The sequence below is a fragment of the Motacilla alba genome, chromosome 2 (genome assembly GCF_015832195.1).
Source record: "Motacilla alba alba isolate MOTALB_02 chromosome 2, Motacilla_alba_V1.0_pri, whole genome shotgun sequence".
Lineage (NCBI taxonomy): Eukaryota > Metazoa > Chordata > Aves > Passeriformes > Motacillidae > Motacilla > Motacilla alba.
Genome location: NC_052017.1, coordinates 70,603,925 through 70,620,863, shown reverse-complemented (window position 1 = coordinate 70,620,863; position 16,939 = coordinate 70,603,925). Strand labels below are relative to the sequence as shown.

General features: G+C 42.2%; 1 protein-coding gene across 3 annotated transcripts in view; it reads left to right on the top strand.

The window, feature by feature from the left end:
* CDH20 (cadherin 20) overlaps window positions 1-16,939 on the top strand; it is a 118,712-nt gene that overhangs the window by 87,460 nt on the left and 14,313 nt on the right. For all 3 annotated transcript variants that reach the window (XM_038128477.1, XM_038128479.1, XM_038128478.1), the window contains exons 3-8: window positions 347-641; window positions 2,332-2,451; window positions 5,598-5,765; window positions 7,616-7,803; window positions 12,441-12,694; window positions 16,007-16,143. In XM_038128477.1, the coding sequence (XP_037984405.1) occupies window positions 347-641; window positions 2,332-2,451; window positions 5,598-5,765; window positions 7,616-7,803; window positions 12,441-12,694; window positions 16,007-16,143 (1,162 nt within the window). The remainder of the gene's footprint in view (window positions 1-346; window positions 642-2,331; window positions 2,452-5,597; window positions 5,766-7,615; window positions 7,804-12,440; window positions 12,695-16,006; window positions 16,144-16,939) is intronic.

Below are 16,939 nucleotides of genomic sequence, written 5' to 3'. Positions count from 1 at the left end.
TAACAAGACAAAAGATAATTATTGTGTTGAGTGAGATTCCAAAAAGGCACAGAGCCTGTTCCTGTTCGGGTGCCTCTGCCTTTTCTTTTGGCACAGCTGTGGGTGCAAAAACAGGAAGACAGGAGAGGGTTTTTAATTGCAACTATGCAATACAGACTTTACTATTTGCCTTTCAGCAAAGCGAGTTCATTAGAACCAGCTTGTGAGTCCCAGTGAGACACAAGACACACAAGACACACTCTGGACAGTGAGACCAGAATGCTTGGGATGATCACTTAGTGCTTAGTGTTTCTCAGCAGCTGCTTACCCAGCTCATGGTCTAATTAAATCCTGTTCCTTTCCACAGCTCCACTCTGACATGGACAGGGGAGATGGTTCGATCAAATACATCCTCTCAGGAGAGGGAGCTGGTGTTGTGTTCACAATTGATGATACCACAGGGGACATTCATGCCATTCAGCGGCTGGACCGGGAAGAAAGGTCACAGTACACCCTCAGAGCACAGGCTCTAGACAGGAGAACGGGCCGGCCAATGGAACCAGAGTCAGAGTTTATCATCAAAATCCAAGACATCAACGACAATGAACCCAAGTTCCTGGATGGACCTTACGTAGCCTCTGTTCCAGAAATGTCACCTGTGGGTAAGACAGATTTTGTGGAGTCTCTTTCCCTTATGAGCAAATTGGAGATGGTCACCAAAACACAAATTTCCTGACTCCTTGATCTCAGCTTCTGCCCCTTAAGCAGGAGCTGCAGGACAGAGGAGCTTATCCTGGAGTGCCTGCTTGCTGTAGAAAAAAGACAACAGGCTTTACATCAGCATCAGCTCCTCTGAAAGAAAACATGCCAAGGAAAGCCTGAGAGCTGAAAAAGGTGTGATTCAAATATGCTGTGTTTAGACAATTTCTGTAACATAGTACCCCTTCTCCTCTGACATCAGATGGTAGAGATAATAAAGACCATTAGACAGCCATTACCATCCCGAAAATAACAGTCTTAGCAACATAATCAAGTTCATACTGAGAGCTCAGCTACTGTCCAGGAGCCCTTGAAAACATGGAGACAAGAAAACAATCTGATTTGTGTGAGCCTGCACTAAACAAAGTTCAGTGAATCCTGAGATTCTGTTACTATTTGCCCTCCACTTTTATGGAATGGGATCATGTTGAAGAGACTCCTGTTATTGCAATGCAGATGACAAACAGCAGCCTTCCTATTTTCCTATCCTGACACAAGTCAGGAGAAATCATTTCCATATAAGAATTCAAATAATCACATAAAATATTGTTTTTCTGGACTTTTTTTTTCTTTTTGAGTTGTCTTTGTTTCTTTATTGCTTTTTGGCTCAGTGACATTGCTGCAGAGATAATAATGCCATATAAATTTCATGTCCTGAAGTTACAGATATGCTTCAACTTCTCATTCTTCAATATTATGTTGACATAAAGCTAGAGAGAGGCATCAAATACAGAAGTTCCAGTCAGTAATAATATTTTTAATGGTAATGGTTAGCTTGAATTCAGATTTATCTTCAAGTGCTTATCTAGTAACATCAGATTTGTTTGTAACACAAAATATTATGTAGAAGGCTAGATACATTCATAAAGACATTGTCTGACATTTTAAGGAGTCAAAACCCACACATATTTCAGTTGTGCCTCACCTTCTCCTTGTTCTTGATAAATTACATCACCTGCAGGCCGTTACTAGCTTCAGAGGAAGCAGACCTTGAAAACCAATTGAAAAAAGAAATATATATGCCTCTGTGTGGGTTGCAAAGGCACTTCAGCAGTGTGTAATCTTTAGGCCATACAATGTAAACTGCAGTCCCACAGAGAGATTATCACAGAGATACATCCCTTCATGCTCTCTGTTTGTGTACAATTTCCATCTCTCAGTCAACTTACAGCATCTATGGGCTTGCTACAACAGTTCATGATTTATGTCAGCACAGCTATGGAACTTCTTTGAGCTGCCTCCTAAAAATATTTAAAAGCAAGACAAGGGGAAAAGAAGCAAGCAGTATATAATTACTATCTCTCTGTCAACCATAACAAAGTACTGTTAGTTCAGCAATTCTGTAACTGTGGTCCACAGAGTACTTGCTCTTTTATATCTTCTTATAGAAGCAGGATGAATTAATACCTATTAATACCTATTTAGTGCTAGTGAGCTACAAGTATGAACAATAAGCACAAGCACTACGAGCATCAAGTGTAAAAGTTCAGTGTGAGAAAGCTTTTGTTAGGCATTTCAATTTACTTTGAACTGTGTACTTTTCCTGCCAGCTCGTTATCCCACAAAGTCTTACCTTGATGGTTTTTTTGTCAGGCACCTCTGTTATCCAGGTGACAGCGACAGATGCTGATGACCCAACCTATGGGAACAGCGCGAGAGTCGTATACAGTATTCTCCAAGGACAACCATATTTCTCTGTGGACTCTCGGACAGGTACGTTATTTCATCAGGCACTGAGTCAGTGTGGAAATCAAAAGAAAAAGTTGCAAGAAGAAAAAAAGGGCAGTGCATCATAGCTGTGGTCAGAGAAATGTGGTTTTATGGCTTGGAGCCAAGACAGAGCAGCACTGTGTGAGGGGTAAAGTAATGCTGAAGCTGTGAGCTCCAGAAGAAGAATGTGCTTTTTCTAGTGATATATTCCTCTGAATGACCATATTCTGCAACTCAGGATCTGGATAGGTTTGGTGCTGTAAATACTCTTGTTGGCTTCTATCATTGAAAAATGTCTTAAACAGATCTAGTTGATAACAAGCCTTAGGGGGGAAAAAAAAATCTATGAACCAGCCAGGACTGGAAAGTGCAAGCTAAAGGATGCAGTTATCTGGAGTAGTTTCACCTAAGGGTACTCTTGTTAATAACCTTACATTTATCTATAGGACACCCTCTCTGTTTCGCTTGCTTTCTCTCTCTCTTTTCTCTATACATCCAAGGTTTATATTCAAAAGTGGAATCTGACAGATTTTGACAGTTTCTAAAGGGCATCTGTAGCGCTAAGGTCAGAAACTCATGAGAGGATAGTCACTGCAGAGCCCTAGGGGACAACGTAGGAAAAACACTGAATAAACTTCTTCCAAAGTTAGCAGTTTACAGTGTAGGTGCTCTAGCCAAAGACAAACTTGTAAGTGACATGCTATTTTCTCAGTTTTGTTTATATTTACAATATAAATAAACTACTAATGGTCCTTTGTAATCAGGTATCAACCACAGACAAATAAGGCTGTAATCATAGATTTGCTGAGTACCAAATTATTTCTAAGAAAGCAAAGGATCAATATTCAGCGTCAGATCCAGAATAGATTTAACCACTAGAATGCAGCTTATACAGAAGACAGGCCCTTAAGTGCAAAAGCATGTAGTTTATCAGTATTTAACCCAGAAAAGGTCTTTTTCTCCTCTCATTAACTTCCCAGTCACTTAGACCTGCATCTCTAGACAGGCTCAGAGATGCCTCAGCCTTTACCTGCCTCAGTCAGCAACTAGACTCCCATTTAGGGTAAGCACTGTTGTGAGCCAGAAGCCATTTCCCTCTGACAAACACAGAACTGTAATCAGCTTCCCCTGTGCAAACTCACCTCTGGGATTTGGTAGCTTAAAAAATGCAACTGCAGCTCTGATGTTTTTCTAAAGTAGAGCTAGAGCATAAGTGACCAACAGCTCCTTCCTATTGATAGATAGTGATTAAAACACCCAATAGCAGACAACTCGTTTCAGTACAGCCCTCCTCTAGTAGCATTTGGAGTCCTTACCATTCACCTCCCAACACAGCCTCTTGGTTCCAGAGGTGTGCTCCTATTCTTTCACTGTCCTCACAGGTGCTGAACAAGTGTCTGTGTGAAAGCACAACTTCAAAGGAAAGTTGAGAGCCTCCTCCTCCCTTTTTCCAGAACACTTTTACAGCCTGACCACAATCATATTCCCCTAGAAGATAAAAGAACTCTCCCACTTCCTAAGAAACCATCTGGCTGTTAGAGAAAAAAAAAGGACATCACCTTTGCTCTTTACTGTTTTCTTAAGAGCACAAACCTCACTCACTTTAGTGAAAGAAATGGTTCCAGTACATTTCTTTGGAAGACCTGAGGATCTTAACCTTTCCCATAGCCTTTCCTATAGCCCTAAGGATGGGTTTTATGTTCACTGCCATCCTTAGCATTTCTTTGCTGACTGTGTGCAGCAGCATCAGATGCCCCCTGCTCTACATTGCTGCATCTCTGGGTACCTGATCTGGTTCTGAGTCCTGTTGTCCTGGACTAGCCCTCCTCTAGAGACCAGAGGCCCCAAAGATAGGCATGGCAGAGCCTGGAGTTTAGGCACTGATGTCTTCTCTTAGGTCAAGCCAAGAACGGAAATTTCCTACAAAGTGTTCATATATGGAGAAAATACTTCCCAAAATGCTAAGTATTTTCATATCTTATTTATTTATTCATGGGAGCTGAGGAACTAAAGCACTTCACAGGAGGCACTCAGCTTTGCAGGATGGGACTCGGAAGGACTCCACGCAGGAAGATTAAAGTAGCGCACTGCGAGCTGTTCCGTACCGGTCACTATTTCTTCCCTTCACACACAGCGATAATTGCCAACGCAGTATCTTTTTACTGCTCTTTTATTAAACCCATACATTGTCTTTCTGCTAAAAATAAAGACTAAATGCAGATCAGTCAAGTTAATAGTGTCCTGATGTGCAAGTGCTGCGCGTTGAAGCATGCGACTGGCACGGTGCCGGGGGCTGACACACCTGCCCGCACCCCGAAGGACATCCCAAACGCGTCGCTAGCAAGGGATTATCCCATGGCAGCGCATCCCCGGGTTGCGCTGCCGGCTGCTCGATGGAGCTCCCTGGAGGTGCTGGAGGCGTGAGGCTCCAGAGTGGGGCTGGGAGGGCTGCAGGACGAACAGCCGGGAGACGGACAGCGGGCCTGAGCGGGGCACCGGCGGCAGCGCCCGGGAGCGCCCGCAGCCCCGCGGCACCGGCGGCGCTGCCCGGGCTGGCGCTCGCAGCCTCCGTAAGAGAAGTGTTGCTGCCATCTGATGTCCTGTCGCAGTAGTGTTACCTCGAAGGGAAGGGACGCCCTGCGGTCTGGGGGAGCGGGCGCTGTGGCGTCCCCCCGCATTCAGCCCTCGCAGCCCCAGCCTGGGTCTCGAAGGACACGAGCAAAGCCCCAGGGTCATGCCAGGAGGACTGCCGTGCTCTGGAAAACTTGTCTTGATGGATCTTTTAGCAAAGCACGTCACTTCCAGCTTTTGTGCAGAGATTGTCATCCTGAGCAGGGCCTTTAATTCGACGTAGCACACTGTTCCCAAAAAGCTTTTCCTTGGAAGGCAACATTTTAATTTTGAACGTGCAGCCTGTCCTAGAGCTGATGCATTTTAACTGGCTTCTTTAAAATTCACACCTTCTGTTAACCTAGATTCCACTTGGGTGAGTTTTACTCTGCCAGGAAAGGTGGGACTCAGTGCAGAGCCTGATCTCATTCTTAACACAGGGAATAGGATGCAGGAGCAAGAGCCCTCTACGCTCTTTGTGTATTCTCTAACAGCCATTTTCTTTTGTTCCCCAAATGCCTTTCCACACTCAATCTCAGGCTTAATTAGAACAGCTCTAATGAACATGGACCGAGAAGCAAAAGAATATTACGAAGTGATTATCCAGGCCAAGGATATGGGTGGACAGCTGGGAGGATTAGCTGGAACAACCACAGTCAACATCACTCTCTCTGATGTCAATGACAATCCACCCAGATTTCCACAGAGTGAGTACCCGTGGTGCCACTACAGGCAAAAAGGGGTGGCTGAGGGTTGTTTATGTCTGCTGTTTGCTCTCATGACAGCCTTTTTCAAACTCAGGATAGTGACAACTAGAGATGGGCAGAATTTCAGATTCGATATGGAACTATCCTTCAAAAAAATGTCAAAAAGAATTGTTTGACACCTTGCCTTTCAGAAAAAGTTTCTGGCCTCCAAAATTATCAAAAACAATGTTTTTTTTCAAAGGATGGGAAATTAATTTACAGAAAAAGGCAGGAAGGAGAACTTTTGCGTTTGGACTGCTCATGGCCATTGCCTTTGGCTACTAATTGCTGCTCTGATTGTCTTTTCATCCTGTCTCCAGAGGATGTCTCTCAAATCAGGGACATGTGGTGGTGCTGGAAGTTGAAAGATAATTCATTCAACACTCCAGCCAGGCCACAGCAGGGGAGTGTCTGGGAGCTGTGCTGCCAGTGTGGAGTGGGTTGTCATACAGGCTGTTCTCCAGGAAAGGTTCATCTAAACCTTGGCAATATACAGTTAAACCCTAAGATATGTAACAGCCATACTTAATGGATGCAAAAATAGGCAGCTCCACTCTTACCAGAAACACAACTTTGTATTTACAAAAGTGAACTTCAAAACAAGATTTGCAATATTTTGCTCTTTGTTAATAAGATTTTTTATCACATTTATTTACATAATTCTGTACTGCCGTTAAAAAATCAAAAGAAGCTTTTCAGTTTTGATTGGACTAAATCTTCCAAGGGATGTAATTTGGGATTTTTAAGGAAAACTGATTCTTTCAGTGGTGTAAATCAATCTCAGGCCATTTTGGTTTTGATGGTTTTCTCATTTAGCTGAGTAATACAAACTCCTGCAGTTCTTTTTGATGGTATTCTTCTTCTCCATCTGTTACTGCCTGTTGCACTGGTAAATCAAAGTATTCCACTAAGATCAGCAAGAAGTCTCAACTTCCACTTTTCTTCTTCTGTTAGAGCAACTTCTTGAGCACACCATTGCCAGCTGTGCTTTGAAAGTGGCATGAATGTAACTGATATCAAACTCTTGATTAAGAAAAATTACAATTCATCAAACCTCATCCTTGGTTTATTCTGCCTTCTAAAGCTTAATAGTTGGTGCAGTCAACAGAGGGGGTGCAGCAAGGAAGGTTTGAAAGTAAAGCATGATGCCAGAGAAGTATTTTAGGTACAACGTTTATATTATCAAAATACACTTTTAAAGTAGCAGGTTGTTCCTTCCCCACTCTTGCTGCTAAGCAAATTAGCAATGCAACAAATGTGCTCAAGACAGTATTTTTAGGGAGAGGCAATACATTTTAATAAAATAACTGGTAAATTTGAAATAAACAGGCAAGAGCTTTCTTTGGGGCTGAAAAGAAGTTTGGAGGGACTTGAGAAAGGATTTGTGGTGCTCAAAAGTTGTTTATTCCTGCTGTACAAACTGATGTAATAAAAAGATGCCTGTCCTATTAAACATGTTACATATCCTGCTTTATATCATGGCTGCAACAGCCCTGGTGCTAATTACCCTGTTTTTCTAGTTGAAGTTCCTATCTTCAGCTGTATTGCTGTTTTTAAAAAAAAACCTATTCAACAAACCTGTTGCTATAACAAACACCTAAATAAAACTTCCCCAGGAAATTTAGCTGGGCTGTGGCTTTTAAAGGAAATCACATGGCTGTCACAGCTTTGGCACAGGTGCTAAAGACTCTCTGCAGGCCATGCAGTGTTGTGGCCTCCCTGATCCACTGCATTGCTTTGCAGTTTTTTTGGTTTCTCTTCACAGCCTTCACATGTTTTTCCTCTCTCTCCCTCTGTGCTGCTTGTGCCAGAGCATTATCAGATGAGTGTGCTGGAGTCTGCTCCCATCAGCTCCACTGTGGGCCGTGTGGTTGCTAAAGACCTGGACGAAGGCATTAATGCAGAGATGAAATACAGCCTTGTGGATGGAGATGGACTGGATGTCTTTGATATTAACACTGACCCTAATTACCAAGTTGGCATCATCACTGTAAGAAAGGTAAAGAAGTTTCCTTTTTATAGTAATTTATATGGCTAACTGTCCTGGTTACATTTTATGTGTGGAATATTCCCTTACGCCTGCAGTAACTTGGTTCCCATTATGTGACTGTAGCCCCTTTCTGGCTGTAAAACACAATTTCTTTAACATTTATTGCTAAAATATGAAAGCAGACTGCATTCCTAGGAACAACTTTTATAAAGCGGGAACAGCATTAGCATAAACATGTCTTTTCCCACCAAAGGAATGCTCTGATTCCTTATTTATCTATTTAAATATTCTCTGTAGCTTAATTATCCTACAATGCAAGAAATTAGATCAATATTTGCATTTGAACTGTACATATTTTTCACTCTGGTGTTCCACAAACAATAATAAAGCATGCCTTGGAATTATTTATAAACCAATAAAACCCTGGCACTGTTTATTTTTTTTTTAATTGCTGCTTGAAGATCCATAAATGCTAATTAGTCTAGAGGAAGCTGTCTCTAAAATGGCAGCTGTGAAACTGCTGGTACTCTGTACCACAGGCTATGCAGGAAGGCATTGAGTATTTTGCTTAGGCTCCCTGCTATGGGATATTTATTCTACAATCTTACATAAATGTTAGAAGTTCAACTCTGTTTCTAGGTTATGAAATTGTAACCATATTTCTCTCTAAGCATATCTAGTGTACTAATAAGAAAGTATAGTTTCCATTTAAATGGCCTGGGATTAAATTGTGCACTAAAATGGAACAATACAGGGGAGAGCTTTGACCTTGCAAGCCTCTATGCCCTACAGCAAAGCATTTAAGCATGTATTTATGGTCACCTTTCCCTGGCTCTTTTTTTTGTGCATATTAGTCCCTAAAGTTAAGCATATCTTTTGGAATGAAATAGATGTTGAATGCAAATTCTAATGTAATTTTCCACTTATTTATCAATGAAAGAAAATAGTTTCTTTGGAGTAAATATGTCAATAAGCTTGACCTTTGTTATTATGAATACAGTTTTGCTACATGTTCGTGTATGTCCGGAGGAGTTATAAAATGTATGGTATCAATCTTACCAGACATGTACTGGGATCAGGTACATATTGCTCAGTCCACCTACTGTACTTAAACATTTGTAATATTTTATGTATGTCTCTAGCTTTATGTAATGCTGTGATTATGCATAGCCAAACACTGGGAAAGTTGTCCTTTAAATCCCCTCAAGAAGGAAAAAAAAAAAAAAAAAATCAACTGCTGTTGATACAAAAGGATATCAAAATGAGAGGAGAGGGGAGAGAGAATTTCTAAACCAAGAATGAAAGCTTTTTTAAAAGTAAGCAAAACTTTCCCTTTATTTTTTCATGACAGATTTCCCAAGCAAAATTATTAGCACTTCTAACACAGGCATCAGAAAGCCAGAACTTACAGTTACTGACAAGACTGTTGCTTGGGGTATTGTGGCTACTTATCACAGCCTACTAATTCCACAAAATGTTGAGCACCTCCTGATGATTTACAGTTTCTTCCAGGCTGCCTGCCTGTGAGACTGCGGCTCACCCTACCTTCCTTTTCTCCCTGCCTTCCCTTTTGCACTGTCCATGGAAGGCAGGGTGCTGGGTTACCCAGCCAGCACAGCACACAGGAGAGCCCTGTCCTGTCCTGTCCTGCCTTCCTCCCCTGATGTTGCCTGATCAATCACTTTCTCACAGTGGGTCTTGCTAAATTCCCCCCTGCATGGGGCCACCTCTCAGTGCCTGTGTCAGGCAGAAGGACAAGAACAAGGAGTGCTTTCCATGGGCTGCCTTTCCTCTTGGCTGTGTTTTACAGCATGCTAAGTTCACATGAGAAGGTAACTTGCCTGCCCTCCCCATGGGACCAGCATTGGGAAGAGGTTTGAATGCACCCCATGGGAGAAAAATCTGATGAGGGGGACAGTGGTGCTGAGGCATGAGCACAGGAGAGATACAGGGGAGAAAGTCATCTTTGACAATGAAGGAAAACAGGAGCATCAAAAATGCAATGTTCTAGCACACTTGTCTGATTTTTCTCATTTTTCTAATTTGATCCAGGTGATTACATGTTTTAATAATGTTATTGGGTTTTATAGCTGTTAAGTCTGTCTGTGATTTAACTGCTTTTTTTATAACTTAGCTTTTTTGTGTACATGCAGTGTTTCTCATGCAGTTTTCTTCACGTGGGAAACAATTCAATATAATGGCCTCTTTTCTGCCTATATGTTTAGGCACCTTTACATTGCACATTCCTTGCCAGATGGACAATAAGTGTAGCTTGGTCCTGTGAATATCTTACTGCTATTTTTACAGCTCATAAATATGCAACTGGTAGACAATGATGACTCTGCAGCCAGGGATATTGCATTTGTAAACCTCATCAAACCCTAGCTGAGAAGTGCTATGCCTGCAGTAGTTGCTGATGTACCAGGTGGAACTAAAGGCACAGGAGCAAGTTTCAGATCACCCGTTTGTAGCTGCTGCCACAGACTGCACAGCTTGTACTGCCTCACTCACTGTACAGCATCTCCAGCAATACTGGACCATCATGTCCCCAGCACAAGAAACCTGTTCCCATTCCAGTCTTCATTCCTCACTCTCATGTACCAAATGCTGAGTGATTTTCTGGTTTATAATTTCAAGAATGCCAGCCTTTAGTCAGGCATTCCTGTGCAGGACATCGGCACTGGTAATTTACTGTGAAAGCATGAGCTTTCGTATGTCACTGCAACATTTCCACTTCTGAAGAAGCAAGCTGTTGGGCCAGCAGACAGGTACTGAAGACTTGGATGAATCCAGGATGTGTTTTGAGGCCCATGCCTGAGCATGGAAATCTTCTGCTGATGCTGCTTAAACTAATACACACCTCATGGCTGCAGAACTGACCAGCTGCCCCATTGAGCAGGGCGGAAAAGAAATGGGTTATGACTGGCAAAGGAGAACTTTACAGCCACAGTAATGATCTTTATACCTTTGACTTCCAATTGCTTTGGCATCCTCCTTCTTTTTTGTCTTCCTGCCCATCTCCAAATGTCAGTCTGGTGGTGGATCTTCAAATAGGAAGAGCTGAATAGAAGAAGCAAAGGGGTTGGTTGGGAAGAGCAGACATCTTACTGCAGTCTAAATGAGCTGCTGCTGTGTGTGGTAATTCTGCACATGAGGCTCAAATCCTCATGTCCAAATAAAAGCCGCTCTTTTTGAAAGCTACTCATGTAGCAAAGAGGGGTATGCCCCACTGGGTAACCCTGAGATTAGCCATTTCTTTCCTGATACAAGGTTTGTCTTGCTCAGAATCTGTGAAAGGTAAGGGAATTCACTGTGCTGGTTTTCAGCATCAGACCTGCCCAGATTATTCAAGTAAAGAGTTGTGACCATTTAACCTCAGTGCAATTGCTTGCAACTTCTGACTGCAACTTGAGAAGTGTGACTGTCTCTTGTGAGCTGTACTTCATCTGGTGGTATTTTTTTATATTTTATATTTGGACTGACCCTTCCATACTGTTATTCTGGTTTGTCAAATCCTTACTGTTATCTCTTACCAAGACTGGTAAGTAGCACATTAAATATGGAATTTTTCATTCAGTTCTAAGAAGGTTTTGGAGACACCTTATTTTCTTCAGGGATCTCTGAAAAGAAGATGGAAGGGAGATGAAAAATGTATTTATTGAGAAGTTCCGTGTCGGCGTTAATTCTATATCCATGTATACCAAATTAGTTGTTAGTAGTTTTATCTAGATAGGAAATCAAATTCAGATAGGTACTAACAGAGGAAGCTGGCCCCCTTTATCCATTGTCTCAGGAAGGAAAGAAAATGGAGAAGGGAAAAGGGAAAATGAGACCATTCTCACTCCCTGCTTCAAATAATACTTGAGTATTTAATATTTCACATTTCATATGAAGTGAAAGAGTTTCCAGAGGAAGATATCAGGGATACTTTATAATTAAACTGCTTTGAAATTAAACTGTTCTCTAGGCAGGGAGCAGATTCAAATCCTAGCACTCATTACACCTGGATGGTGAACCCATGTTTAGGATACTTACTGAAAAGAGGAGGTGAAAAAAACCTCACTTCTAGGAAGGATGGATTACGGATAAAAACTGGAACAAGAACTTGCAGGAGAGGCTGACCTCCTGATGTTCCCTGCTCCCACTGGAGCCCTTTATCAGCTTGGCAGACAGGGGTCTTGGAGACAAGACTCTGGTGTCCTTGGGGAGAAAAAAGAGGATGCTAACTGGGACCTCTGCCTTCTGTGTGAGCATCCTTGTTCCTGCCACTGGGCCCATTTTTAAGGAACCAACTGCCCCTTACCTTATTTAACTCCCATTACTGTCTGTTTCTTCATGTATTTTCCTTAGTGGCATGAACCAGGTTGTGTAAGTCACGATGTAGTGGCAGAGTGGTTGTTTATATTTTCATTTTAGCAAGAAAAATTAAAGAATATGTATTTTGAAGTGATCTGCAAGTATTTATCCTGGCCTTTTCTCAACTATCAAATAAAAGAAGGAAAAAGTATACAGTGCCATTTCTAATACTACTGTCATTCAAAACTTTTTCTGCATCTGCAAATATTTATCTTTGTTGCACTTGAAATTAAAAGTAATAATGATATGGCTCAGTGTGCATGATGGTAGATTTATTTTTGTCTCCTCAGCCTTTAAGTTTTGAGAGCAAGAAAAGCTACACTTTGAAGGTAGAGGGTGCCAACCCTCACCTGGAAATGCGGTTCCTGAACCTGGGTCCCTTCCGTGACACCACCACCGTCCACATCAGTGTGGAGGACGTGGATGAGCCTCCTGTGTTCGAGCCCAGCATCTATTTTGTGGAAGTGCCCGAGGATGTGGAGATTGGGACCACCATACAGATCATTTCTGCCAAGGACCCAGACGTGACCAACAACTCCATCAGGTCTGTCCTCTCTTTGTGTGTTGCCCCATGAGCACTCCTTACTACATCTGGTCAGTGGGGCAGTGGTGAGTGAGAGGGACTCTCTCTTTCCAGTCAGTAGTGGTCATCAGTGGGTTTGGCAAACCAGACCTCACACACTGAGGGCTCTGTCAAAGCAATGCAGGAGCTCCCAGCATCAAGCCTTGCAATGAGCCAGTCAGGCGTGTCCTGACATTAAAAACAAGACCCAGAATCTTGCCTGTGCTGGCACAAAACCTGACAGCATCTCTGAGAGCCCATTGCCATCCTGATGGCAAGGTGATCAACTTGCTTGTCCTTTTTCCCCCTTCTCTTTCAAAGCTTGCCCTTGTCAACAAGCTCAAACAAACAGCAACTTTTGGAGTAGATTGAAAGCATGCTAATAAATATTCAAGAACTGTTCAATTATCCAGTGTCTGGTCAAAGATGCGGAGTTAGATATTCCCATAAGGCTGTAAGAAAGGTAAAGGTGCATTTACAGCCATGGGAGCTTCATAGGTGGAACACAGCAAAGAGCCAAAGGAGCAGATTTGTGTGATCATAGCACTCTTTTCCATAGTGGCTGCCAGCCCCATTTATCAGAGATGGGTGTTCTTCTCCAAGGCCAGCCCACACAGAAATTTTCAGTACCTGCAGTAGCAACTAGTGCAGGCACTTTGATTATCCCAGCAGGATGCCTGCTCCTCTCATCTGAGAGTTTTAGGTGTTGAGCTGGTGTTTGACTACCCATGCATTGGCTCAGCTTCTGAGATGCCTGTGTTCAGGAACAGTCCTGGGAAATACAGGAGGGAGTTGAAACACTGAGTATTAGGATTTTTTGAAAAAAGTAAAATCTAAATGAGCACTTCTGTGGGCTTCAGCTAGAAGATCTGAGCAGACACGGAGCCTGTTCTTCTTAATGGTATTGCACTCTGTGTTGCTGGTCTAATTATTTTTTTCATCTCTGCTACTTTAATATACCTATCTTTTCTGCCTACATTATAAGGTTATCATACTTCTCATGACATTGCCTCGAATTTCTTAGTAAAACTATTATACTGTCTGCATCACAATTTCATTACCCTAAACTTTTTTCCACTTGCATCCTATTTTGCTGATTACTGTCTGGCATTATCCAAACCCTGCAATGCAAACAGCTCTTTGCTAATCTGCTTAAAATAGTATAAGAATAATTCTGAAGACTATCAGAGGGTAGAATTGATCATTGTTATTTTTAATGAGTTTTTTCTTCATTTTTTCAAGGGCTTTACAGTGACTGCCCTTGATGAACAACACTCTATAAACCACAGAATCCATCAATAAAGATACATTAAAAAAAAAAAAAAAAGTTGTAAATATGCACAGACTCTTTTGTAACTCTGTTCTTTGACAACTTCCTTCCTCTTTTCTCCCCACCTTCCTCCTTTTCCACTGCCCTTTCTTCCCTCATTCCTTCCCTTCTTTTCCCCATGTTGAGGTAAAGAAACAGGTTTTAAAAGTAAGAATAAATACCACTTCTAATGCTGTCTAAAATGCAGATAGTTAGAATTAGTTCTTGCCTCTTCTGTGGTCTCCTCCATTCATTTCAACTCCATGCAGTATCAGTCTGGCAATGTTTTAAGCTGAATTCACTTTGCACAGGGCAAGGCAACCTAAGAAAGACTATGCACAAGCTGAAATCCATCTGAAATTTAAACTGTGATCTGCCTCAAATCCTCACTTTCCCAGCATCCAGTACCTGGCTCCTACACTGTGAAATTCTGATGGCTGGAATCATGCCATGATTGTTGTTAAATGATTCAGGAAGATTGTCTAAATAGTACATTGGAAACAAGTGTGCAGGAGCAGGTACACTTAAAAAGAGAACTTAGCTGGAGAATCTAGAAATTGATCCACCTGTGCCTCTTGACACCGGTGCTGAATTCTGAAGCACTAATCACAAGGCTGTAGTCAATTTCAGATACTCATTGGCCTTAAAATGTCAGAAATAAACTATTTTTATAGCCCTCATACAAGAATAATTATTATACCAAAATACAGAAACACTCATTGTCTAAATAAATCAAATGCCTGAGAAATCTCTGTATTTATGAAGAGTGAGGAAGGACTGGGAAGGAAAGGGATACAAACCTGCCATCCCATCCTCTTTGACTGTTCTAAAAAAGAGTGTAAAAGAATTTTCCAACACCATATCTCAATAGTGTTTTATATCCTGGTTTAATAAGTCCCTATATAAAGAAAAGGCTGTCATGCTTGTTCCAGTGAATGCATTCATGGTAAAAGGAGAAAATTCAGAAGAATGAGCCCTGTTCAGTGTCTGTTGTGACTAATGCTTTCAATTCCCATCCACTCTGGTGAAAGAACCAACAAAAAGGGCAGAAAGTCTGGTCTCTGTTCTAGGCTGTGACATTTACCTAGGCCTGTGTGTGGCTTTGGCCGAAGTATCCCTTACCATGCTAACAGTCACCTGGGAAGGCAGCCTGCACAAAGTGCTTTTAAGAGCAAGGCAATGCCCATGAAGGATGCTGAGTATTTTACCCACCCTAAGAAATCATCCCTCTGACCAAGTACTGCAGTGACCTCTGTCCATCAGCTGCCTCCCTGCCCAGGTTTTCTGGCCTGCAGGCATCACCACAATCCCCCATTCACAGGTGCAGGAAGCTGGGTTCCCAGCACTGAACTGACATGACATTGGTCAGGAAGGTTCAGTAACTGTGATGAATCAGCCTCACAGAGGGAGCTGTTTTTCTGACTGGATGCTGTGAGAAAGCCACGCATCATCCCCCTTGTGCTGACACAGCTCCATCAGTAGCATGCTTCAGGATGCAGGTGGAGTTTATTCCCCTCAAGAAAGTGAGAATACAGAAGAAAAAGAAGGGAATGGTTCCTCCTCATCAACCTAGATGCACAGAGAATGAGCTGATCTGAGGCCATTTTCATCCTGTCTGAATTTGCCTAGGGACAGGGCATAATTAGTTCTCTCAGAAAAAGAAATTATACTCCTCACTGGCAGATTTTCTCTGTAAAGCAGATGTTCCTGCACTGATTTGTGCCTTACTTTGAAGCTTCTTCCTCTAAATCTTCCTGTCTTCCAGCTCCATTCAAGTAGTACTAACTGGTAAATGCCATTAGCCACATGAACTTTTTCCAGCATCTCACTCTGGACCTATGCAAGTCAAAGGAGCACATAACTAGGTTGTGGAAGAACGTGGATCTGCTTTGTACAACACTGTCCCCATTGCTGGGATACTTTGGTGGCTGTAACACATAGTTTTCTCAAGGGTTGCATAATATTTTTCATATGTGCTCTTTCAGATACTCGATTGACAGGAGCAGTGATCCAGGACGGTTCTTTTATGTCGACATAACATCAGGAGCACTGATGACTGCAAGACCTCTTGACCGGGAGGACATTTCTTGGCACAACATCACTGTGTTGGCCATGGAGCTGAGTAAGGAGAACGCAGACTGTGCATAGATTAAAGAGATACAGTAGACAAAGCAGGCTGAGAGACCTGAATTCAAAGTTCACATATTGTTATGCACTGAGTGGGAAGGCGCATTAAGTGAATTGCTCCTCTGACATCAACCACCGAATACTGCATTTTATTTTTTTTATGCTCATTTTCACAGGGTGGTGGGAGGCATAGAGGATGGCAAGTAAATGCAGAGTCCTTCTTTTTCAATTCATTAGCATTCCAGGGATTTATTTAAAATTCTTCCTGATGTGTTTCTGGCAGAGTCCTCTCACTTCAGAAAGCCAAGGCAGCTAAAGAAAATACTGCAAAGGCTGCACAGCTGCTAGAGCTCCCAGTCCTGCCTGGGAGGATTGAGTGGTGCAGGGACGGGTAGGCAGCAATGATCCTACACTGCTAGGTCACTAGTCGAAATCAGCTCTGGTTCAGCAGCAAGTAAATGACATCGCCATCTGCTTGCTACATAAATAATTTGGGCCAGAGTGCTTTGGGATCTTCGAGTATGCTGAACTCATTATGCTTTTGGGTTTTACAATGAGCTAAAACTCAGCTCAGGATTCATCTGTGCTGGGTATTTTTCAAGGCTGTGAGAAGAAGGAGATGCTCATTTCATTGTATCAGTATGAAACATTTAGCTGAGTTTGAAATGCTCACAGATGTGAATTTCATGAAGGAGCTTCAAATATATAAGCAAATAAAAGATTCACCTAGTCTTCACCTGAAATTCCTTTGGTTCACATAGCTTTGGCTCAGGATCTCAGGTCATCTGTGA